General features: G+C 32.3%; 2 protein-coding genes across 4 annotated transcripts in view; one reads left to right on the top strand and one right to left on the bottom strand.

Moving 5' to 3' along the window:
* The window catches only part of LOC127707635 (protein tweety homolog 2-like), a 43,442-nt gene extending 38,946 nt beyond the window's left edge, over positions 1 to 4,496 (bottom strand). Inside the window, exon 1 of one of the 2 annotated variants that reach the window (XM_052212272.1) lies at positions 4,223 to 4,496. In XM_052212272.1, coding sequence (XP_052068232.1) covers positions 4,223 to 4,339 — 117 coding nt within the window. In that variant the 5' untranslated portion in view covers positions 4,340 to 4,496. The remainder of the gene's footprint in view (positions 1 to 4,222) is intronic. The other variant, XM_052212271.1, reaches the window with a different exon arrangement.
* Positions 4,497 to 4,677: 181 nt separating this feature from the next.
* LOC127707638 (dual specificity mitogen-activated protein kinase kinase 6-like) overlaps positions 4,678 to 27,265 on the top strand; it is a 38,182-nt gene continuing 15,594 nt past the window's right edge. Inside the window, exons 1-2 of one of the 2 annotated variants that reach the window (XM_052212275.1) lie at positions 4,678 to 4,942; positions 21,506 to 21,584. In XM_052212275.1, coding sequence (XP_052068235.1) covers positions 4,936 to 4,942; positions 21,506 to 21,584 — 86 coding nt within the window. In that variant the 5' untranslated portion in view covers positions 4,678 to 4,935. Of the gene's footprint in view, positions 4,943 to 18,312; positions 18,618 to 21,505; positions 21,585 to 27,265 lie in introns of those variants that run through there. The other variant, XM_052212274.1, reaches the window with a different exon arrangement.

Genomic DNA, 27,265 nt, shown 5'->3' with positions numbered 1-27,265 from the left:
CTGAAACTAGAAAAATGCTTGTTTTTTGCCCTTTTTTGGCCCCTTATTCCTAAACGTTTTGGGCAATTACACCCAAACTCAATTCCAGCTTTCCGTTTGTGATATGGAACCTTGTAGTACAATTTCAGAAAGATCCATACACTTACACATAAGTTATTATCATGAAACTAGAAAAATGCTTGTTTTTTGCCCCTTTTTTGGCCCCTAATTCCTAAAATTTTGTGGCAACTACCCCCAAAATCAATCCCAGCATTCCCTTTGTGATATGGAAACTTGTGGTATAATGTCAGAGAGATCCATACACTAACACACAAGTTATGTCTGGAAGTTACAAAAATGCTTATTTTTGGCCCCTAATTCCTTAACTGTTGGTACCATAACCCCCAAAATCAATCCCAACCTTCCTAGTGTGGTATTGAACCTTATCGTAAAATTTCATAGAGATCCATTCACTTAAACTAAAGTTGGAGTGTGAAAACCAATGTGTCTTCGGACGACGACAACGCCAACGTCATACCAATATACGACCGCAAATTTTTTTTGAAGTCGCATAAAAACAAATAAACATTGCACCATAATCGAAATTACATCTTACATATTGTACACCTATTAACCTTTACAAACATGCATGAGTATGTGTTGGGCCACCCTTCACAAATTTTTTGTTTGATGTTGCCTACCCATGATGCCATGTAGGGTTGGGTAGGTAGGTAGGCATTTTATTTTTTTTGTGGCCAACAACCATGACAACATAACATACATGTCAACTGACCCGTATTTTGAGGGTGTGACCTGTGAATTTACCAGCTCACCTGAGATTTTTCAATACCCATACGGTATTCTTGTGCCATATAACTTCCAATGTCTAAAAGGCTCAATTTTCCACTGAAAAATGGCAAATTCGAAATTCTTCCCATAATTTACTGTAAATTGAAAGATTTACAGCTATGGAAACATAATTTTGACTCTTGATTGAAAGGTAATTACAATTTGCTAATTATCTAGTTAATTGTACCCCAGAAAGGCTGAAGCCAGTCAAGCTTGACATACAATTTTATGTCCTGATTTATAAAATTTGCTGTTTGGAAATACAATGTATCAATTATCCTAGGCCACCCTTAAAAAAAATTTTGTTTGATGTTGCCTACCAATGTCTTTAAGGGTTGGGTAGGTAGGTGGGGGTTTTATTTTTCTTAGGCCAATAACATAAGCACATGTTTTAGACAAGAAAACGATGTAGAGCAGGAATATATTTTTTTTTTAAATGTTAAAACGATTTGTTTCATAAATTTTGTTTGGTAGGCTGTTTTTTAGGTGGGTATGGAGGCAACATAAAACAATTTTAAATTTTATTTTGGCCCTATTAAAATCTTTTTAAAACAATTTGAACCTCTTTATACATGTATCTGTTGCAGAGATACAAGTCCCTAAACTATTTCTAACCATTTATTTAAAGAATATAAGCATGTTAGGCAACAGTAACTTCTTCTTTCTCTTTATCTTTCTCCAGTGTATATAGGAGCACATTAGCTATAGCTGATTTCTTATTATAGTTGGGGTTTATAAAATTCATTAATGAAAATAGTGTGAATGAAACAATAAGAGGAAATTGTTTAATATAGATGATGATGGATGGTTGCTTAACGTCTAGCGGCAAATTAATATGCATATTCAGGACAAGAACATGTTAATGTACAATGTAATATGAATATTTACCCTGCTTTGTAATAGACCGACATGCTGAGATGGATTTTTAACGTGCTTGTTCACAAGGCAACAGTCCGCAGAAATACATGTCACCTTACCCGGACCCATTAATCCGACCCTGAGCCGACCAGTCTTTGCTCTTACTCCTTAATGCCATGTGCTAAGCGGAGAAGCAGCAAATACCAATTTTTAAGTCTTTGGTTTGACCCGGCCAGGGTTCCAACCCACGACCCCCCACACTCTAGGCGAACATGCTTCCACGAGACTACTGAGGGGGTGTTTTATATAGATATTTGATAAATAACAAATATTTAACAAATACAATGAAGTTAAAATGAGAGTATAATTTTAAATTCTAAATAATTTTCACAATGGTGAATATTTATAATAGTAGGAATAGAATATTAAAAAAACCTCTAAATACTAAAATTCAACTGAAAAAAAATTCATATACGTTATGACCTGACTTTTGCTTCCTCAATGCAGGTCTTGACCTGCATTTTCCGTTTCATGGGTTAACAGGTTTGCATAAGTTTTATATTTAAAGCGGCATTAGCTACAAGATATAAAAATAATTAAAATATGATTTTTTTGTTTGTTCAATCATTAATGAAAGTGAAATTGTAATTCGTTTTTAGCAGCCAGTTTGGTTCAATTTTGTCAAAATAAACTAAGAAACATCGCTTATGAATTATTCACTTGTAAGTGAATAATTAGACCTCATTGAATTCGTATTCATGTGAACTTCAATTTAACCCTTAAGTTAGAGATGGGTTACGCATAAACTCTAGGCGTGCCCAGCGATTAAAAGGAAAAGAATGTCAACATTGAAAGTGAAACAAGGGTTAAACACTTGGTTGACTGAATCAATCCACAAAGACTCTTTCTTATAAAGGTAAAATCGATGATTAACATGTTTTTTATCCTATAAATCGAACAGACCTAGAAAAAAATCAAATTGCACGTGTTCGCTTTCTATTTTTATCTATATTTGTGTTTATATCACGTTATACATGTATGACCGTCGGCAGTCTTCGGAGGTAACCTCAATGGTTAATCAGTTGGCGTCTATACTAAATTACACACGAAATGCTGATACATATCATCGAGTCCATGCATTGTAAATTGTTTATTTTAGACTTTTCATAATTTGGATATACATTTTAATACATGTATGCTATAAATAAAATATTAGAATTCAAGTCAAATCGGTGAACATGAATTTAAGACAAGAAAACGACATAAGAGCATAAACATTTTTTTTTGGGGGTAGGCTGCTTTTAAATACATATTACTCTGGCCTTTGTTAGTCTTGTATGTTTTTTTTTAATTTTAGTTCATTTACATGTTTCGGAGTTTAGTGTGACGTCCATTTTCACTGAACTAGTACACATTTTTGTTTAGGGGCCAGCTGAAGCCTGCCTCCGGGTGCGGGATTTGATCGCTGTGTTGAAGACCCATTGGTGGCCTTGGGCTGTTTTCTGCCCTTTGGTCGGGTTGTTGTCTCTTTGACACATTCCCAATTTCCATTCTCAATTTAATTTTATATTACATGTATATATATATAAATTAAAGACTGAAGCTCAAATAATGTTAAGGCTATATTATCATGATATTCATCAATTCTGTAAGATTATATTTTAAATGGGTGTAATCTATACAAAATTTCCAACAAATTGAGTGGGTGTGGGTGCTGAGAAGACTAATTTTATTTGGAATTGATCATAGTTAAAGATAATAGATTTGACAGCTTTACCAAAATCACTTATTTGTTTATTGTCTTTAGACTTTGAATACGGAGTAAAAGAGATGCCTTACTAATTAAATCAAATTAATTACTTTTTTGTTGATGCATGCTTTTGTTCATACAATGATTAGCCAGGTTTTTTTAAGCTTTCAGAAAAACAATTTGTTTCATTGCAAAATACTTTTAGTCAGATGCTACTTGATGATCCTTGAAGGTTAATTTTTGCGGGAAATTTCATATTCTTCCGATACAAATTTGCAGGATATCATATGCGTCTTAAGATGTTCTACAAAAAATCTTAGAAGGATTGGGTCGTAAAACTGGAAAGGGTTTTACAGACTACTGTGTTGTTGAAGGTTTTTCAGTTCCTTAGTAGTAACATATAATTAAATCTTGATTAAATGACTGGGTGCAATGAGAATCAGGGTTGAGCAATATTGGGATCAATATAGACATGATAAACGACTTTTGAATTTGTGCACTTTCCTGTAAAGTTCCTATGTCACAACGCTTATGTTATTAAGAACCAATTGTTCGATGACGTTGTTTATGCCCATTGATCTCGGGTCAACCTGTGTAATTTATTCATAAAAAAACAACTTGATATTGGCTATATAAAGAATCGAGGCAAAACAATTTACCCTGAGATTCATCAAGTGGTGCCTACCTCATATAAAAATAAGAGTAATTGTATGCCAGGAATTAAATGGTAAAAATTATCTAATTTAGACTTCTTTCTTAAAACTGTAACATCATAGCTAATATTACCTCTCTGTATTCAACATCATCTGGGTTAAATGTCGAATTATTAAGTTTAAAAGAGAAAGTAACATGAGGAAACGAGTGTAAAAAGTTTGTTATCCATTCTCGTTGGAACGAGTCCATTTTGAAATGTTCTTCTCTCTTGCGATATTATTCAGTGAAACTTGTTAATAACATTCCAAAGTTGAGAAATACTAAAACAGAACGGTCACTCTCATGAGACGTCCGCCATTTTGACTTTCGCAACTTGCGATCACGTGATTTAAAAAAATCTAGGAACTGAAGTATGTTCTAATAAAGGCAGCAGTAAGATAATGATATGTTTTAGTATTTACAACTTATAAAACTATTTTGAAACACTTCATATTATCAATAGTATTTTAACTGGTTTGTTTAGCTTGTAGCCTAGGACCAAGAAAAGGCAAGCCCAACAAACGTGACTCATTAATGACGTAAGCGGGTTTCCCTCGGCAGTGATAGGCATCCGTTTCTTCAACCTCACATTTGAAAACCCTTTTGAGGTTGCTTAGGACCAAGGCAGAAATTTGTGCATCAGCAGTTAACCAATTTAAGGATTATTTTTTACAGATCGATATGTGAATAGGCTATTGGCAAGCTTTCTACAGCATAATCATCATTTGATAGTAGAGCAAATTCCAGCGAGTCAAAGACCTTGGCCTAGAAAGTGATACACCTTGCAACTTCTGCAAAAGACAAAAATGTCAGGTATGCATCAAATATTTAGGATAAATGGATACATTTATTTAATAAAACAGCATTTATGATACCACAAATACATTTTTTTAATGCACTTGCATTTCGACATTATTGATAAATGTTTCAGACCTCCTCCAAAACTTCGATAGGTAAGTGACCCTAAACTTCTATGTCAAACCAATGATAAAAAATAAAATAAATTTATGTTATATATCAATATAAATAACCATCCATATAAATTTGCATTCATGCTTATGCAAATATTGATACCAATATTGGTTCATTCACACCTGCAATTAGTGATCATGCATGCCACATGTGTATATAGATATAAATATATAATGTAAAGAGAACAGTTATTTTATTCTATAACTATAAGCCACCAAACAGGTTGGGAATCATTTCAGTATAATATAAGTGACAACATAATGCAATTCAGTTTCAGAAGATTAATTTTTACTTCCCCAAAGCAACTAAATTTACATATACAATGTACCAGGTCTTTGCTTCAAGAATCATGCTAATTTTTTAGCATCGTTAATATAATTATGTATGATGCTGACCGGTAAGTTTGTTTGTCCTGTTTATGTGTTCATTTAATGCTATATTGAATTAATGAAAGGTCATCATGGTCATATCAGTCAAACAAAATTACCTTACTTATTGTACATGTACAAATGTATAAGAACCCTTTTGATATCTAGCATTGGTTGGTAACCTGTGTCACAGCAAAACTTTGCATCTACCAAACGCACCTTCTTTTTGCTTTGGAATCTAAATTAACCCTTGTTCATCCTAGTCAACCCAAACCACTTTACTGATCTTATATAATTGACTTTCTGTTTTAGTTGTGAACCTACATATATATTTATAATATAATGTTACTTTTCCTGAAAAAGAATCAAATATCTGTCACTGGCCATACATTGTACATGTAGCTAATGGATTTCAATTACGAAAGATCGAATGTTGAATATAAGAGGTGATATAAAGTATGATACCGATTGCCTTGCACATGTTTCTTGGATACCCTATCAACATACATATATACATGTACGTGAACAATATAGACCAAATGGATGTAAGCAAGTAGTTGAAGTAAAGCAACTATAACTTAAAAAAAGCCAATTAAAAAACATTCCAGAGAATATAATATATGTATATATATTTTACAAAAAAAAATTCTATTTAGGCCAAACAAACAAAAAATGAATGTTTACAGTTTAGGCTTTGTTTAAGGCAGCTTAACATTGTCACAGCAACTTGAAATTAGAACAAATATGTAATTAGGTGTGAACTTTACAATATACATACATAATATCAAATTTAAGGATTTAATCGAGGACAGGGCTTGTTGTCCTAGAGTCTGGAAAGTTTTTCACAACTAGAAGATTTCTGAAATTTTGTAACAAGAACAAGAAAGTCGATATCTTTAAATTTCAACTGTTCATTCATACTGGACATCACAACATAAACAAATCTTTATCAACGGTTTTCAGCGGTATGCAATTTCTTGCCTGTTTTTGTAGAAGCATTTACTGTGACTTGACTGTGCCTTTGTGGGTGTTGCTCTCCACCTATTGCAGTTTATTCAAAATTCTTCTCCAATTGCAAATTGTTTTATCAAACCAAACTTTTCAACTGGTCAGAAATTTTAACCAACTGCTGAAGAAAACCAGTCAAGCCATCAAAGTGCAAGGTGATAAAATAAAACATACATTTTTTGTACATAAATTAGGCCGTTAGTTTTCTCGTTTGAATTGTTTTACATTGTCATTTCGGGGCCATTTATAGCTGACTGTGCGGTATGAGCTTTGCTCATTGTTGAAGGCCGTACGGTGACCTATAGTTGTTAATTTCTGTGTCATTTGGCCTCTTGTGGAGAGTTGTCTCATTGGCAAACATACCACATCTTCTTTTTTATATTATAATCCTTTAAGACTGTAATTCCACTTTATTGCTAATATAAAAATTTAGCAAAAAATTTCCATACATCTAATGTTGAATTGTAAAGAGTCATTCAAAAGGTGAGAGGTACAAATGGACATGTAGAATTTTTGAATTGTTAACAAATATGTCCAAATTTAAGTTTAATTGAAGTTTTGAAGGAAGATAAAGATCAATGATTTTAGATTATCTCTGTTGGAAATCTATTAACAACATATTGTAATTAAGGTCTTTCCTTTCTTAATGGAAAGACCTTACTGTATTTCGTTTGTTTATTATTATTATTATTCTTTTTCCTCGTCCGATTTCAAAGTCAAAAGTCAAAAAAAGTACGCGACAGATCCAAATGATCTTTGGTATTAAGTATCGGGTTAATAAAATCTATCTTGTATTAGGGGCACCAAAGTGTACTATTTACCTTATAGGAGTTATCTCCCCAATTACAAAAATCATTGTTATCGCTACTCTTCATAAACTATAAGAGTTACCGGCAAATGGTTTTTTTTTAAATGTTCCTTGCCACATGTCGCAACTTTAAATAATTTTAACCAAAGCGATCCAGTGACTTCTTATAGGAGTTATTTCCCCTTGAATATTTTACTTTTCAATATGCATATAAATCTCATGAACCGTAAATTATAAAGACCTAGGGTCTTTTGATTTGAAATCATTGGACCATAATTTGAAAATATAGGTCAAGGTCAAATGTCAAGGTCATGTACAAAGAGGCAAATTATGTGTTTTTGGCACTATTTAAAGAGTTTGATGTGTGTTTTAATGCTTTTGTAGGTTGACATTGACCTTTAACCTTACTACTTGTTAAGTGATCTCTCAAAAGATTAATCCCATGTGTTAAGATATAGTATTTAGGCTTTCTATTCCGTTTTTGCATGATCAAAGTGAATCCGTTCTCTGTGTTAACCAACCAACCAACCAACCAACCAACCAATCAATCAATCAATCAATCAATCAATCAATCAATCAATCAATCAATCAGTCAGTCAATCAGTCAATCAATCATTGCATGCATGTTTCTGTCTCATGTGTTTAATATGGGGTCCAAGATCTCATTTGTTTCTTTTTCGCTTGTTTCAAGAGACCATATCCCACATGTTAAATTAACTAACCAACCAACCAACCAACCAACCAACCAATCAATCAATCAATCAATCAATCCATAAACCAACCAACCAACCAAGCAATGATTCATTCATTGTGTGCATGTTTCCGTCTCATGTGTTTAATACGGGGTCCAAATTTCCTTTGTTTCTTTTTTCGCTTGTTTCAAGAGACCCTATCCCACGTGTTTAATCAACCAACCAACCAATCAACAAATCAATCAATCAATCAACCAACCAATTAATTAATCAATCAATCAATAAACCAACCAACCAACCAACCAATCAATCATTCATTCATTGTATGCATGTTTCCGTCTCATGTGTTTAATATTGTATTTACATCTCTTCTGAAAAAAAAAAAATCCACATGCTTGTTATCAGATGTTCTGGGAAACTACATGTCCAATTGACCTTCAAAATTTGCATTTAGCAGGGTATACATGTATTACATCTTCATAAAACAATGTGGTGCAGATATCTTTCAAGAATTTTCCTAGAGAAAAGAAAATGCAATGCCGTAAAAATCGCTTGCTAGCTCCGTAAATCTCAGTGAAATCCTACAATAAAATGTCCGCTCCTAGATTGAAATACAAATCTATGTTACAAACTGCTGCTGAAAAATGTACATTGTATGAAAATAATCGATAAACGTGTTTTAAAGTTACACAGGATCAATTAAATCCAAAGCATGCACTGCTCGTGAACTGTGATCGAAACGTCAATTACCTACAATGACAAAAGAAATACATTGTGTAAATTCCATCGCTATACATGTTGTCTGTCCAACGTCCCCACCTAAAAAGAAATAAAAATACTAAGTTTTCGCTATTATAAAGCTTCGTCACGTGACGCCACAATCTGGCGCGAGACAAAGACGCGCTCGGGACCTAAAATAGAATAAAAACTTTCCAAACTAAATATAGAAACTTAACCAACACACTAATATGGACCCTTTAAAGAAAGAAACAAACAAACACACACACACACACACATATCAATCAATCATGTTTCAGAAGGGGGGAAAGACCGTTTACAATTGCTTTTTTAAAGCAATTGATTTATATTTTTAGATATATTTTACTAATTATAACGTGTTTTAATTCAAACGAATTTTTATGAATATAGGAGACTTTTAAAAGAAAAAAAGTATGAAAGCTAAGTTTGGAAATTTTACTAGCAATTAAAAAATTACTAACTCTCGCTTTTCAAATGAGTGGAAAATATTACCATTTTTGGACCCTTGATGTTGTCCAATGGACACATTGTTGTTAAAATATATGTTGCAGAACAAATTTGAATTCAGTTGTCAGAATCCTACTGATCAACGAGTTGCGGAGGGTATAATGTTTTTGACCTGTCTGTCCGTTCGTCCGTCCGTCTGGCTGTCCGTCAGTCCGTCAGTCCTGTTTCTTGTCATCGCAACTCCTCTCAAACCACACAACAGAATTTCACGAAACCTTTTTAGATAATAAGGACATACTATGTAGTTGTGCATATCGACAGGAAATTACAATTTAATTTTTTTTCTAGGAGTTATGCCCCTTTGAACTTATTTACTTTAATGTACTACTGCAACAGTTTGTTATCTCAACTCCTCTGAAACCACACAACAAAATTTCATGAAACTTTGTAGATAATAAGGACATACTACGTAGATGTGCATATCGACAGGAAATTACGATTCAATTTTTTTTACAGGAGTTACGCCCCTTTGAACTTATTTGCCCAATATACTACTGCAACCTTTTGTCATCGCAACTCCTCTCAAACCACACAATAGAATTTCATGAAACCTTTTCAGATAATAAGGACATACTACGTAGATGTGCATATCGACAGGAAATTACGATTCCATTTTTTTTCTAGGAGTTACTCCCCTTTGAACTTATTTGCTTCAATAAACCTCTGCAACAGTTTGTCATCGCAACTCCTCTGAAACCACACAACAGAATTTCATGAAACTTTGTAGATAATAAGGACATACTACATAGATGTACATATCGACAGGAAATTATGATTCAATTTTTTTTCTAGAAGTTACGCCCCTTTGAACTTATTTACTTTAATGTACTACTGCAACAGTTTGTCATCTCAACTCCTCTGAAACCACACAACAAAATTTCATGAAACTTTGTAGATATAAGGACATACTACGTAGATGTGCATATCGACAGGAAATTACGATTCAATTTTTTTTCCAGGAGTTGCGCCCCATTGAACTTATTTGCCCAATATACTACTGCAACCTTTTGTCATCGCAACTCCTCTCAAACCACACAATAGAATTTCATGAAACCTTTTCAGATAATAAGGACATACTACGTAGATGTGCATATCGACAGGAAATTACGATTCAATTTTTTTTCTAGGAGTTACGCCCCTTTGAACTTATTTGCTTCAATATACCTCTGCAACAGTTTGTCATCGCAACTCCTCTGAAACCACACAACAGAATTTCATGAAACTTTGTAGATAATAAGGACATACTATGTAGATGTGCATATCGACAGGAAATTATGATTCAATTTTTTTTTCTTATACAATTTTTTTTTCTTACAGTTATTTTATTTCTCCAGTGACAATGTGGGGACGTGGGGTATGTGAGCGTGCTCACTAAGGTTCTTTAATTATATATTGTAACATGAATAATTATTTTTCCTTTATTCTTCGAGTGAGTTAACTTCTGTTATTGCCTGCATCGCCAAAGGGGGAAGTACAAGTCTAGTAACAGCTCAACTGTCTGACGAAAAGAAAACTTTCTTGCCTTCTATGAAAGGGAATGGTCTGTTAATTGGTCTGCAGCTTTATAATGTTGAGTTGCAGGGAGTAAGCAATTTTTATACTTCTGTTTACGGGACATATATATATGGTATACAGTGTTCTCCCCAGGATTTTTGGATAGCAGACCGTATACCGGTGTCTGTCCGTCCGTCCATTGTCAACACTTCGGACAATAACTCAAAAACGCTTTCACCAATTTTCATGAAACTTTGGTGAATTGTTAATATCTTATTGACGTAAGCTCCATTTTGATTTTTTAAAAATTTCTTTCTTTACCTTTTGGAGTATTGGGACTTTATTCATAAAAAAGGGGGGAATTTCCAGTTTTTGGACAATAACTCAAAAAAAGCTTTGAGCAGTTTTCATGAAACTTTGGTGACTGTTTATATCTATAGAAATAAACTATCTTTTGTTTTTTATAAATTTCTGACATGACAAAATGTGACATTGCAGAGTTGTGGAACACTTTATTCCTTGAAAAATCGTTGAAAACTGTCCATTTTTCACACTTTGGACGGTTATAGCATTTTATTTATTTTAAAGTCCAGGCCACTTACTAATTAGGTAAACTTCAGGTAGCCATAATAGTGCCAAAAGGGGCCTCGGTGGCCGAGTGGTCTAAGTAGTCGAACTACGGTTTCACTAGCCCGGCCGAGTCAACACTGAGGTTGTAATTCGAATCCCGCAAGGGGCAGTTGCACTCAACTGCAATCTTAATTGACTAGGATTGTCAGTTTTCCTACCGAAGGTCGTGGTTCTCTCCGGGCACTTTCCGGCTTAATCCACCCATAAAAACTGACTGCCACGAAATAGCACAATAGTGCTGAAAGTGGCATTAAACACCAATCAATCAATCAATCAATAGTGCTAAATTATTTATGTTTTGTGCCAATGGGTACCACTGTTTGGATGTCTATTTTTTTTGGGGTGGGGGTGGGAGGGGGATCTATTTGAGCAGTGCTGACAGTATTTCGCATTGATCATACATTGTATAAATTCACTTGAAGCATAAAGACAAGCAAAAAGGTTGACAGGCATATCATGCGCTTATAGCACAGCTCTTTATTACATTACGAAGTTTATGAAGTTTCTGTCTGTCATATATGTCAATTGTCCTTTATCTCATTTTCATTGTTCAGCGACTGCTTGAAAAAAAATTATTTTGAGTCATGTGAAATACTCATTTGTTATGAGTACATATAAATATATTTGGTATATGGGATTCTTGCAAGGTCTACATGTCTGTCAGACAGGGTTCACCTGACCTGGACCTCATTTCATGAATCAGTGATTAAGGTTAAATTTTCATGGTAAAGTCCATATCCTTAGATATTATAAGCAATACTTGTATGTCAACTTGATTTGATGTATGGAATAATGTCTGGCAGGATTCATCTGACCTTAATCTCATTTTCATGGTTCATTGGTCAATGGTAATTTTTCATACATGTTGTTATGTCTGTTTCTCACTATAAGCAGTAGGTCAACTATATGTAATGTTTGGAAATGATTGCATGGTGTACATACACATGTACATGTTGTCTGGCAAGGTTCATCTGACCTTGACCTAATTTTTATGGTTCTTTGATCAATATTAAGTTTTTGTAATTAGGTCTGTTTCTCTGATGCTATTAGCAAAAGGCTAACTTTAGTTGGTGTATGGTATGATTCTAAGGAGTACATTTCTGTCTGACCTCTGACCTGATCCTTACCTCATTTCCATGGATCATTGCAATTGATAATGTTAAGTTTATGTGATACTTGAGGTAAAACCTTCATATTACAGACTTTCAACAAAAGTTCAATTGCGATAAGTTAAGTACATGTTATGATGTAGATGAGACATTTCAGCATGTTCACTCTTGTGTTTAGAATATTTATAAAAGCAAAATATTGAAATTATATTTTGCTATTAGCAATTTTCAAAACTAATGAGTCCAAAGATGCATCAAGATTGTAAAATGTTGCATTAACTGAGCACACATATCATCATTCTATAGCAAAAGTTTTAAAATAATCTAAATTTGATGTCATTTCCTTGCTCTATTTTATTATGGAGACCGAAATAATAAATTTTTGGAAAAAAATTCTTCTTACTGATGGAATCTCTCCATGGCCAAAAATGAACACTCCCTGGAATCACCTTCAAAAATCTTTAGTGAGAACCCTGAGTCAATTTGGTTCAATTTTGTCAAAATAAGCTCAAAAACATCACTGATGAATATGTATTATTGGCTTGCAAGTCAATAATTCAACCTCATTTGAATCAGTATTCATACAACCTTTAACACATGTGATAAGCTTGTTCAGTTAATGTTATTTAAAAGAAAATAATGTCAACATTGAAAAATGAAACAAGGAAGCCTCTTAAGTAAAACCATTTTGTTGACTGATTCCGCCCACTAAAACATCATTCATATATAGCTAATTAAACAGACATTAAAAATTGTCATTATATGATTGCACATGCTTGTCTGTCTGCCGTTTTATATCTATGATATATAATTGCATTGGAAGTATGACCATCACCAGTCTGCTGAGGTCATCTTGACGGTTAATTACGGTAGATGGTTTCTAGTCTTAGGTATATATACATGAAATGCTGATGATGTACATTATATTTATAACAAGTCCATGCAATGTTTAATTGTTTCTTTTGAACTTTTTGTAATTTGGATGTACGTTTAAGTATATTCTACATGTAAATCAAATACGAGAATTTAAGTCAAATCTGTAATCATGAATTTGACAGCTATAATGCCCCTTTATAACAATGTTTCCTTCTTATCACAAGGTTTAACTCCTCTAAAACTACACTTCCTGTTTGTGCTTTGGAAGCAGGTATACGTTTAATAAAATTTAGCATTTACCCCCCTCAAGAATTTTCAGAAACTTAAGGGAACACTATTCAATAACGCATAAATCTCTTGGTTCTGTTAATCTTAATATAAATCCCATGGCAACAATTCATTCAGGATATCACATGTATCTGAAATACAAATCCTACTGAAAACACTTCTTCAAGTGTTCATTTTATGAAAATAATGCATAGCATAGAAAGCATGCCACTGTTTGATTGACATATTTAATTCATGAAAGTTAAGTTTCATTGGTCTGACATATATGTCATCTCCCATTAACAATGATTAAACATGATTAATACTACAAATTGTGTATAGCCACTCCTTACTCATTAACATATTTAATGCATATAAAGCTACACTTCTGTGCATTAAATACTTCAACTTGTAAAAGGCGTTCTATTATATATATAATTATATATATATCCTTTGTTTTTCTATTATATATATAACTTATTCAACAGGTTCAATGTATATGCAGTTGTTTTTCTCTGTTCCAATAAAAAGCATTTGCTGTATGGAGTTAAATTGTTTATAAGTTGAACATACATTTAAAATTTTTCTTTAGATTTTTAAGGCACAACTGATTAGCCATCCTATAGACACAAACTGGGGAAAGGATAAAATACCTGGTATTCCACCAATTTATATAAACCCTTTTACATGATTTTGTTTTATGAGAAGGCTGTTTGTTATCTTATAATTATAGACCCAACTTGTTAATTTTTAAATGACACAAATTTGATAAGTTGTTAAGACAGACTATAAAAAATTAGAAATGCAATGTACAAATGTAGCATATTTGAAGACCACTGTTCATGTACATTAGTCTAGGTTTAAGTTATGACATGTAAACAGTACCACTTGGAGATAATACATGTCTCAAATCATGATAAATGGAAGAACAAGACTTTGAAATGGTAAATAAAATATATACTCATGTTAAATATATCACCCTTGTGAATGGTTTGTAGCTATATATAGAAAGCTATAATATTGATGTGAAAGGCAAACTAATTGTTGATGCATCAATTTTACCCCCACAAACAAAGTTGAAGCATTAAAATCACCAAAATATGCATGTTAAAAATAGAATTAAATGCAGTAATTTAGCTTTACATATTGACTATTTTTGTTATTATCCCCAGTTGTGGTTTTAACTTTGGTATGACTTTGTCTGTGTGAAGTGAAGAAATGCTGAAATTTTACAAGTTTTTATCAATTGATTTATTTTTGGACAGTGTGTTAATGTCCAGGGGAAAATATGATAGTTCGTTGATGTGTTATTGTCCAGGGACAAATATTATATTTCATTGATGTGTATTCAGTACAAGAAAAAGACTGGATGACTGGAAAAGTGTTTCTCTGAGTTTGGTATCATTTTTGTTGACATAACTTATTATGAAGTTATTGATGTATAAAAAAGTTTGAACCACAGACTGAACCCGGGATCTCTATGCCGCGTCTAATTGGCTTGCAACAGAAGTGAGATATAGAGATCCCCTCTTGTCAATATTTAGGTGCTGCTATCTGTTGTTGTCCTCTGTGCCACATATTGCGGGGGACATAGAAATATCAGACGTCTGTCCATATGTCTGTCCTGTCTTGTTAGTGCTCTAACATTACAATTCTTGCCAGATTTTTATAAAACTTATATCATAGGTAATGTTTACAGACAAGATGGAAAATCAGTGCTGATCAACAATTTTTTAAAGAGTTATGCCCTCGGAAATATTAATGATATGGAAAATTACATTGTTAGTGTTGTCAAGTGTTCAATTCTTGCTTGATTTTTATGAAACTTATATCATAGGTTTATATCAGCTATGTTTTGGACAAGTTTTGTCTTGCCTTGACGGAGTCAAAAAGCTAGACATAGGTACATTTGTATGCTGTTTCCGGCGGCGGCGGCGTCAACAATGTATTAGTTTGTGATTAGGTCTAGTTCATGGTGAACCACTAGTGGTAGGTCAATGATATTTGGTATGCAGTTGTATTAGCATTGGCACATCTCATTACCATGGAGATTATTTGGCCCCGCCCCCTCAGTCAAGGTCTATTGACTTTGAAACTTTGCTTAGTTTACATGGATTAGTTTGTGATTAGGTCAGTTTATGGGGAACCACTAGTGGTAGGTCAATGATATTTGCTTTTGTATGCAGTTGTATAAGCATTGGCACATCTCATTACCATGGAGATTATTTGGCTCCGCCCCCTCAGTCAAGGTCTATTGACTTTAAAACTTTGCTTAGTTAACATGTATTAGTTTGTGATTAGGTCAGTTTATGGGGAACCACTAGTGGTAGGTCAATGATATTTGGTATGCAGTTGTATTAGCATTGGCACATCTCATTTCCATGGAGATTATTTGGCCTTGCCCCCTCATTCATGGTCTATTGACTTTGAAACTTTTGCTTAGTTTTTATGTATTAGTTTGTGATTAGGTCAGTTTAAGGGGAACTGTTAGTGGTAGGTCAATGATAATTGGTATGCAGTTGTATAAGCATTAGCACATCTCATTTCCATGGAGAATATTTGGTCCTTACCCCTCAGTCATGGTTTATTGACTTTGAAACTTTTGCTTAGTTTACATGTATTAGTTTGTGATTAGGTCAGTTTAAGATGAACCACATTGTAAGTCCATGATATTCAGTATGCAAATGTATTGGCATTTGCAAGTTTCATTTCCATGGAGATTATATAGCCCCACCCCTGATCATGGTTCATTGACTTTGAAACTTTTACATAGTTTACAAGTTAATGTTTGTGTTTAGGTTTGTTTAAAGGGAACGACTTATAATTATATAAGTCAATGGTATTTGGTATGCAGTTGTATTAGCATTGGCACATCTCATTCCATGGAGATTGTTTAGCCATGTACCTTCAGTCATGGTTCATCGACTTTGAATATTTGCATAACTTACATGTTAAAGTATTGCTATTTTGATTTCAACATTTGCATTATCAAAATTACAAAAAGGTGAGACATATCTCTGTGATAACAGTTTATTAATATTTTGTACACATGTATGTTCATTCATATATAATTATAACATGTATGCCTGGTCGGTTTCTTTTGACCCTGACCTATTTAAAACTTAAAAGAATTAATTTCTATTAAAATAATTAAATATTTCTGCAGGCCAGACATTTTAGTGTGTCATCTCTTTCACTCAGAGGTCTTTGTATCTCTGCATATATAAGATATTAAATATTCAAATACAAATGTTCATAAGAACTTTCTACATGTTAAAAAGCCATTGTTTCCTTCCTCATCATGTAAATTATGAGTGGGAAGTGTGGGAGGCTATATTTATATTGGGAAAAGTGTTATCATGACACAATTTCCCATTTATAATGCTGTGCAAAAGAAAGATTTATTGCTTGATTTAAAAGAATGCTATGAAACAGATGAACCAGCTTTTGACATTGAATGAGATGCTCCCCTGTTGAGTTTATTGTTGTGACATAACCTCTGCCCACATAATTCCTATTTACTGTTATGCCATAACTGCTACCTACAAAATTCCCATCATCTACATTAGTTAACATGTCTTAACTTGTTATTGTTTGAAGGATGTATGAAATTTCACTTTTAGGCCCAAATTTAAATTGTTTGTTTCCCACACTTTTCCAAATGAAAAAAAAACCTTAAGAACAGAATTTTGTTTGGAATGCCACTGGAAAAGGAAGGTATTTTGGATAGGAGCAGAAATTTAGCCTTGCAACCCCTCAAAGTTGTTGCAAGGGTTCTAAACGTGCAGAGAGTCAGTGTGGCTCTCTCTTCACAAGGCATCATATTTCATGTCTCTAAATGCCCCACTTTAGTAAGGGTTTTACTATAGGTCGGAAGAAGATCAAGGAATGACCGTATTTCTATACCCAAATCAACCCTTGGGGTTTTGTGTGCAAGAAAAAAGTATGTAAAGCCCACATCTCCTTTAATATATATTGCTCAAGAAAAATAGAACAAGAGGGAAGAGGGGATATTATGAAGAGCTATTGTCTTTCTGATTGACCTTTTAGAAAATGAATTAAAAATTCTTAGGAATCCTGCTATTAGTAAATTACTCTAATGAAAATTTTCAAAGGAAATGAAATGTTTCATGTTAAAAAAGTCCATCCTTTCTTTATAGCAATTTATTGAAAATCATTATAAATTCCAGCAGTTTTAATTATGAATGTTTGGAAAATTTTTGTTTTCCTTTTTGCAGTAATTTTAGCAAATATTCTTGATTTTAAATGCATGTGAGGAAAATGTATTTAATAAATTTTAGTTTTATCCAATGTTTAAACTAATTTTTTTATTACTGTATCACAAATACATGTACCTGAATTAATTTTTCAAAAACCCAATGGTAAATTGTTACAGACTAGAGTTGACAAAATATTTTTTGTTGGATAATAATCTACAATGTATATATATGTATTCAGCTTTCTGTGACATCTTTTTGAATACCTTTTAATTTGTGTTTGATGGTAGATTATATATATAGTGTTCTGTAAATAGCTTAGTCACGACTTGACAAAAGGTATAACATGCTGTCAGGGTATTCCCTCATAACTATTCATGATTTGCCTTTATCCAATGGGCTACAATCAGTTGATACTGAGTCACATTTGTATGAATGAATTACCTATGAACTAAATATTGACCTGTTTTTGTCCAGCCAATCAGGACAGATGATTCATGTTTGTGTGAATCTTGGCAATATTTGCTAGTGATTAGTAGTAGTTTACTTGGAATTCCGAGAAAACAACAGGAAAACAAAATCCCTGGGGCTTGCTCTCTACCAGATTTCTTATTTCATCCATTGTGCAATATCTGCATCTGCAAGTGTATTATTCATTGTGAATTGTGTATCAGAAATTGACATTGGAGAGAAAGTGTTTTCAAAATGATGGCTAATCCCATTCAGGTGAATGTACCTGGTACTATGGGAGGGGTTTCTCCTACACAGGTGAACAACAAAGGTAAGAAATCAATTACTTAATTGAGGTCATGCATAATTGGTTCCTATTATTCATAATAAGTGTTAGTTTAATCTCACATTACATAGATTTTGGAAATTTTTTTTGTTGGGAGAATTTTCTCCAATATGTCGAAATTGAATTAGTGGCATTTCTTAGCACTCCATATGTAATGATGAGATGTGTGTGAAAAAAATTTATGGCTTGATATTTTGAAAGGCCACAAACTACTTACTTATATTGTACATGTAAACATTACATTATGCAGTAATACAAGTATGTGTAGTCTGAAATAAACAGGCTTATAAATTAATTTATGTATGACGTTTGATTAAAGGTTAAAGCAATACAGCTTCAAAATTTGTACTACAATGTATATATAATGTTCAATTGTAACTTTGGAGGCTTGTAAGTTTTTTCGCATGATATGTGCATTATTTTAAACAATTCAATATTTATATTTGCTAATATTTGGGGAGAATTTGTGCTGTTTTTCCATATTAAAAAACATATATCCAGATAACTGCATGTATTTTCAAATGCAGAAAATTTCCAGTTTGAATGTCTTGTAAAATGAAATCCTTTATACTTCAGTCATATGCTCTGATGAAAATTAAAAGAATAATTACCCAGTTAAGGGTGTTACGTGTATTGGGTAGGTTGTAGCAGGTGGTATCTCCTTTAATTGTAAAATACTGCTTCATTATTTAGTCTTCATAGAAAGGAAGTTGCAAAAACTGTAGTCTGTACTAAGAAGTGTTGTATCCACATGAAAATAATACTTGTGATATATGCTAAAAAATTTGTGGAAAGACTGGAGAAAAAGAATAAGTGGTGTCTCTGCATTGCTGATGTATTGCATTATGTGTTAAATTGCACACTACATTAGATCTATCTTTGCATTTTGAAGTTGGTTTGACTGGTTCAATTTAAGGATGCTATTTTATAGATACTTTGAGAAGGTTTATTTCCATAACTTTTAAATTTGGGGATTTCTAGGGCCAAAGCTATTGGCTAGGATTTATTTTTGTGCATATTACTAAATGTCCTTGATCATGTTGATTCTGTTCTTCCTGAAAGATAATATTTTATTGCCAGGTAATGTTTTGGCAATTTTTATTGTAATTCCGAATTTCCCACTTTATAGTATGAAACTAATATGCCTGTATATATATTCTTCTTGGTATTGGAGAAGTGCCATTACATCTAGGAAGAAATTTACATTCATATACCTTGTTGTAATTTTCAGAAATCATTTAACAAAAGTTCAAGGAAACCAGTAGTCAGTTAAGAACCAATTGGATCAGGGTTTTTTATGGGTCTGATGCAAAATTCTGTACAAAGAATAGATAGATAGATGTAACAATTTTCCAAAGTTTTAAAATGTAAATAAATAACAAAATAACCATTTCAATTTGATGTATTTCCAGTGTAATGAGTCCCCTGCAAAGTTTAAGCTCTCCTGTTGGTCTGTATTATTAAATACAATATATACCTGATCTTTGAACCAGGAAAATGGAGGGGAATTTAAGAAAATAAGTCTTTTTAACATGCCTATAGAGCCATAATAATAGGTACAAAGATCAATTGATGTTTTCAAGTACAGGAAATCTTAACAACAGGAAAACAAGTTGTTTGTTTGTTAGTGGAAGTCTTTACTAACGTAAATGACACACAAAAGAAGAGTTCACAAACTAATCAGTATTTGACCTAGATTTTGGATCCTGGTACTTGCTTATACTGAATGACTAGGTCAATTATGGCAAAAGGTAGATAATATAACCTGAGATTTGATCATTTCTAAAAATAGCTTCAGTCATGTTGTGATATATGCTACTGTAGGGATGACCAGTAAATTGGAAATTCAAGGTCTTGTAGATGTGTCATCACATGTGATTCATGATGCACTGTTGGAATCAGTAGAAAGTTGGTTACCTCATAAAAACACTCGATGTTTGACTGTCCTTGAGTGTATTTATGTTGATGATGAATGTAGTTTTAAATATATTGTTGCTTTCATAAATATGATAATTAGTCACACTAATAATCTGTCAATAAAATCCATTGTGTTTTTGATTTTTTGATTTTTTTGGAAGCTAATAAAAAAACTTACTTATAAATAGGATTACTTACAAATCAATCAATATATATATATGAAGAAATGAATGTTAATTAGACAGCCAAACAACAACACAATAAAACCCAACAGATATTTAAAGGTCATCATGTAATGTGTTATCAGTGCATTGAGTGCATTCCACTTATTACAACCTGACAAAAACACTATCAAAGGAGTTCATTGTCTTTTAAATATTGTTTACAAAAACCTCTTTTACAGATGTCTTGACAGTTAGCAAACATTTAAAAAGTGTACTGTCATTTGCCCTACCAAGTATAAGCGGGAAAAAAGTAGATTGATATTATTTTTGATAGTTTAAGATGTCAGAAGGATATATAGTTGTATGTACATTCTACTCCTACACATAACACAAAATTTATTAACATGTATATATCAAAATTTTGTGACCACAGATATTTTAAAAAAAAGACCAAAACTGAAAAATGTTAGAGGAAATGGCAGATAAATAAATTATTTTTAATCATGCAAAAGGAAACACAGACTTGATGTTTAACTCACCACTAAACACTTATATATGAGTTATATTAAAAACTTATAATCTGCTCATTATCTACAGGCAGAATGAAAATAGGTCTGGAAAACTGTTGGAAACCATGAAGTACAGAATGGCTACGTAGATAACACTATGCTGCAGCCTCTATGTGGTTGGAAATGTAAAATTGTAGAAAACAGGGTGAATGTTAATCTTATAAGTTTTATTCCAAGTATTCTGGAAGCTTAAATCCACAATTTGTATTATTTTCATTTTCAGGAAGAGGTGGAAGGAAACTGAAGGTGCCACCTGGACTAAAAATCCTTAACCCAAACTTGGAGCCTCCCAAAAGTCCAGTGTAAGTTTTAACATTAGTTCATAAAGAAGACAAAATAGAAATTTAAGATATCAGTCTCCACATTGCAGGCCTATCACCAATTTATTTTGGAAATTTTGTATAAATTCTATTGTCCTGTAGGAGCAAGTCTTTCAGTCACGATAGTAATTTTGTATAAATTCTAACGTCCTGTAGGAGCAAGTCTTTCAGTCACGATAGTAATTTTGTATAAATTCTATTGGCCTGTAGGAGAAAGTCTTTCAGTCACGATAGTAATTTTACTAGCCCTTGCTTTACAACCACTTAAAGAATACTTTTGAATAGCTATTGAGTATAGAAACATTGGCTGCATGCTCTGATCAAATTGATTTTTTTAACCTTTTAAGTGTTACCCTTGATGGTCTGTCCTTCCATCTTTGGTTCCGTCCTTATGTCTTTCCATCCTTCCCATATTTTTTCCGTTTCAGTACTCTAACTTAAGTTTTCCTCATCCAAATTTAATGAAACTCATACACAATGCTAAGAACCAAAACTAGCAGACGAGTTCGAATTTGGGCAGTGAGTCACTTACCGTTCTAGAGTTAGAAAATTGCATATTATTTTGTTTCTCACCCAAATTGTATGAAACTCATACACAATGCTAAGAACCACAACACTCAGACAGAGTTTAAATTTTGGCAGAATGTCATTAACCATTCTAGAATTATACCCCTTGCAAGTTTTTCAGTTTCCACACTCTAACTTAAGTTTGTCTCATCCAAATTTTATGAAACTCATTAACAATGTTAAGAACTACAGCATACAGAGAGAGTTGGAATTTGGGCAGTGAGTCATTTATTGTTCTAGAGTTATGACCCTTTTTAACTTGGAAATTTGCAAAACTTGAGCAGGGGCATTCGTGTCCTCAGACATATTTTTATTTATTACATGTACATCTTTTGTCCATAAAAATGTACATGTATTTGTTCGGTCAGAATTTGCAGTCAGTGTTTGCCAAAAAGAATAATTGACTATAAAAAATAGATGTTTTTATCAAATGTTGAAATTTTCCAACTTGAGAGATATAAAATGTGTTTTATTTTAAGATACATAAAGGTTTTAATTAGACTGAATTAGAATTATTTGAACCACCACAACTGCTTCTTTAGTCCAATTTTGCAAAATTTGATTTTCAGGACCAAAGGACCCAATTCTTTAAGTTTGGTTAGGTAACCAAAAGTTTTTATTATTTTGATAATGTTGGAGAGAATGGTGTTCTATGTTGTTTGTCTAGAGTCTTCTAAACAGTAAGACAGATATTATTATTTAATAAAACTTCACATATTTGTAGAACACAACCTGAGGATGTACCTAAGGAAATTCATACCAAGATATCATTTAATGTAACTCGATATCTTACATCTACCATGCGTTACCATAACATAAGGTTAAGTTGCTAAAATACCCCCTCCTAGATTATTGAAATGTATCATTTTGCAATAACCATGATATCTTGGTGTAAATTATTAACCCCAATCAGGCTAAATAAAGCATAATCCTAGTCTAACATATTAAGGGGAGATAATTGAATTTACTTACATCAATATACTAAAATAGTATTGCTAAGTTAGGAGGAGTATCTTTTTGTTAATCTCTTTTAGGATCTGTGTTTGGAACAATTTGCTGATTTGGCTGTCCTCAGAAATCGCTCCTGACACAGAATCCAAAAAGGGATTATCCTTTTGTGAAAACACCCACTGTTGAAGTTAAAACATAGAATTACAAAAAAAAACATAAAAATACAACTACTATTAAATCTATAATACTGTGTTATTAAAAACTGTTTATTTTCTGATTTTAAGTTATGATAATAACAATATAGTATACAACAAAAATGCTAAGTGTCAATGTTTCCTTCAGAATGAACCATTACATATAAAAGGGAAATGTTTATTTCTCTCTACCTTAAGAGGAAATGTACGTAAAGGAAACAGAACATTTCCTTTGTGACGCCAAACATGCAATGTATAAGAGTCTCCTCAAGAAAATCTTTGTATATATACATTTATGTGTTAGAATTTATGTCAGTTTATACAAGGTTGGCATGACATTGTTCTTGAATGATATGTTGTTAGTTATAAATTGAAGGTTACCTTGTCACGAATAATTAGTTATATTTAGCCTGCATTTTTTTATTGAATATTGGCAGTTTACTGTCTTTTTGGTAAAAAAAAAATTAAAATTGAAATTGAAAATTTACAGTGATAAAGTTCAGTGTTCCTTCTGAGAGTGAGACATTATCACATCAGCATGCAATGTTAACTGTTTTATTTACCCAGATTGAAGAGTCTTATCAGAAAAGACTATCTCTTGAGTTTTGACAACAAAAATTGGTTTTTCTGGATGTTAAATTTCAAAATTTCAAGTTTCCAAGGTTATCAAAGAATTGCTTGTTTTAGTTTCTCTGTATACAAGAAATCCCCCCAAAAACTTTTTTCAATTTTGGATGTTTAATAGATGTTTAAAGAAGTGTTAATAATAACATAATGACACATTTCATTTGTCAGTTTGTAGAAAATATGTGCTTAAATTCTCAATTGATATAATTTAACACATATGATAGCTCGAAATAACCGTATTGTCCATCATATTAAGAAAATATAAAATCCATTTGATGCATATGAGATAGACAAAGTGCATGAATGTTTATGCTTGAAGATAAAAGCCAAACTCACTTTGTTAAAAAGACTTGAATGCTTTTTTGAAGTCTTGAGATATTCTGCTGAAAAATGGCAGATGAAAAGTTGTTTTATTCTGTAAAGAGCATGTTTTATTTTGCAAATGTTTGATATTGATTATTTTTATGAATACATGTTTGTAACAGGAATTTGCTGTTGTCTGTCTGCCTTGTCTCTTTACTTGTCTTGTGATATTTTGCTATTGTTCACTGTGTTGCATTTCCTTGATATGAATAAGAAGATGTGGTATGATTGCCAATGAGACAACTGTCCACCAAATGATGTAGATTTCAGCAAATCTATATATTTATAGGTCACCGTATACGTACAGTGAAAAAAAGTTTATTAGTCTTCAACCTTTGAGGATAATGTAAAAGTTGAAATACCAACAAGCGTTTTATCTGGCTTCTACCTATATTACCATTTATGGATTAGTATATACAATGTAAAGGTTTTGTCCATGTTTGGTATTGTACAGATAATTAAAACACCTTATTACCATTTATGGTATTTTAAAGGATTACTTTTGATACCCGACTTGAAATGGTATTTGATCAATTGACTATTTGACACGATTTCACAAGAGATAAATTAAATGTGAAGTAGTTTACAGTGCTTGATAGTAAACACCAGAGTAATCAATGGTTTAACATTTACTGTGTGTGGGAGACTTAATTGTAATCTAGTCAAGGGTTTACCACCTACATGAGCTGTCCCAAGGATTTATACCATTTTTGAAGATTAAACATGTTTTTATGAAAGGTCACCGAATTGATATACATATATATATATATATATTAAACGGATAGTAGCTACGATTTTCATTAAAATTATTTTTTTAATCTATATGCGGGATTTCGTACAAAAGTTAATTAAGTATAAATAAAACCATCACTGATTACTTTCCATTTAGCATTTAGAAGCTTTTTTAACTTTTTACACCTGAATTTAATTTTTGTCTGTAGACAAAAATTCGATATTAAGCCAACCCTTATTCATGTGTTTACATAATTTGATAAATGGTGTCAAATATGTACGTTTAATTTAAATTATCAAATACGAAAGAAAACAAAAAGCACATGTTCATATCTATTTATATCTTGGTCATTTCGCTCACTGTGTCTGCAAATTTCGGGAAGTAAACCCGATGCATAATTAATGAGACGAATAGGCACGCAACACGATATTAATTATGAATTATTAACACTTCTGTAGTTTATGTAAACATTCCAGCGATCTTATTTTTAATTTTAAGTACATATCTTTGATTTTAGCAGCTTTAAAACGTGGTCATAGTTTTGTTAAAATCGTAGCTTCTATCCCTTTAAATGTTAAATCTTGAACAAGGAAGAAAATAAATAAAACAATCAAAGAAACTGCTGACTCTGCATATCTTTATTTAATGACCACATGTTAAGTTTGTAATTACTCTGAAATTTAAAGACCTTATAAAACTTACAAAAACTTCACAATTTGAGGTGTGAATGAAGCAAAATAATTGGCCTTTGATTTACTTTACAAGACCCTGTTCTTTAGGATCAGGGTTCAGTTAAGACTTATGGTTAGGTTGGGGGAATGTTTTTGGGGTTGAGACTATATGGTTTTGGTCCCAGAAAGTAAATAAAGGACAGATATATTGACAGTTCTCTGATATAGAACAGGAAAAATTAATAAAAACTATGTGACTGGTGCTGATTTAAAAAATCACTTACAAAAAATTTAAGCGAACTATTCATGTAAAATATTTATGTACAGTCTAGTGAGTTTTGTCGTTAAATATTTACTCTAATGTATGTTATATGAAACTTATTGGATATTATTTTCTGGTTTACTTATTGTTAAAATACATGAACATTGATGGCAGAGCTTGGCTAGGCTTAAAACTTGTTAATTTCAATGTCTTTAGTGTGTCCACTGCTAATTTCTGAAATATTTAAAAAAAATTCTAAGTGCTTTTACCAACTCTAACTGAAGTTGTCTTTCAACTACTATTTAAATGAATATATAGTTATATAACCTTGAATATTTGTCTGGATGTGGTTGCATACTTGTTTGTTTTCAGATCATTTTATTTTAACAACTGAATGTAAGACGACTTCCTCCATCTGTTGTCAATCTATAGGTCATCAATGAATGTCCTTGTCAGTTATTAAATGTAAAATGGTTTGATAAATATTGATTTGCTTCACTTTCCAGACATTAGTATTGGTTATAGTAAAAAGTATGTTAAGTCTATAGTCGAGACACTTTAATTTTTACCTTGTAAATTTGAAAAGGTAATGTAAAGGAAATCATTTTTCAAGTTATCAAATCACTTGACAAATTATTTGCACAAGAAGCTATCAATAAGAATTTTGAAAATGCATAGAATTTTTAATAGCATGTCATTTAACATCAATAATTGACTTTTACATTTTCACCCATAAAATCAGATCAGATGACAGATGGTTTACTATAAAAATAAACCAGTCTGTGTCACCTGGTAACCTACTGATCAAAAGCTAGGTCATCTACTTCCATATGATTACTCTAAAAGAAGAATCAATCATGCATACTGTCTGGTGGTTGTGTCTGTTTTGAATGTTTGGAGCCTGTTTTCTAATGCTCATATGCATAAACAAAAAGAAAGAAAAACCATACAGACATAGCATGTTAGTTTTATGAATTGGGTCACAGTTAACATGGTAATATAGACAGGTGATATTTCTGACCTATATATCACATTCCAACAGTTTAAAATAAGCCTCATAAATGTTGTAATAAAGCAAAGTACATCAAAGTACTACTCTTGACACAAGGCTACAAGACATTTATGTAGAACTGATTAATTCAAGGGTTTCCTCAATACTGTTTGGTGCATGTGTGGACAGTAATCTGAGGTTAATTGTTGTGAATACTATAGGAAAAATATTAAAATGATGCTTTTTCTAACATTTGCATTGTTCATCCTGTTGCATTTTTGCATTAATAAAAAAATCATAAATT

Source organism: Mytilus californianus, unplaced genomic scaffold, assembly GCF_021869535.1.
Source record: "Mytilus californianus isolate M0D057914Y unplaced genomic scaffold, xbMytCali1.0.p SCAF_7, whole genome shotgun sequence".
Lineage (NCBI taxonomy): Eukaryota > Metazoa > Mollusca > Bivalvia > Mytilida > Mytilidae > Mytilus > Mytilus californianus.
Note: the sequence above shows the minus strand (reverse complement) of the source record. Positions and strands in the feature narration are given on the sequence as shown.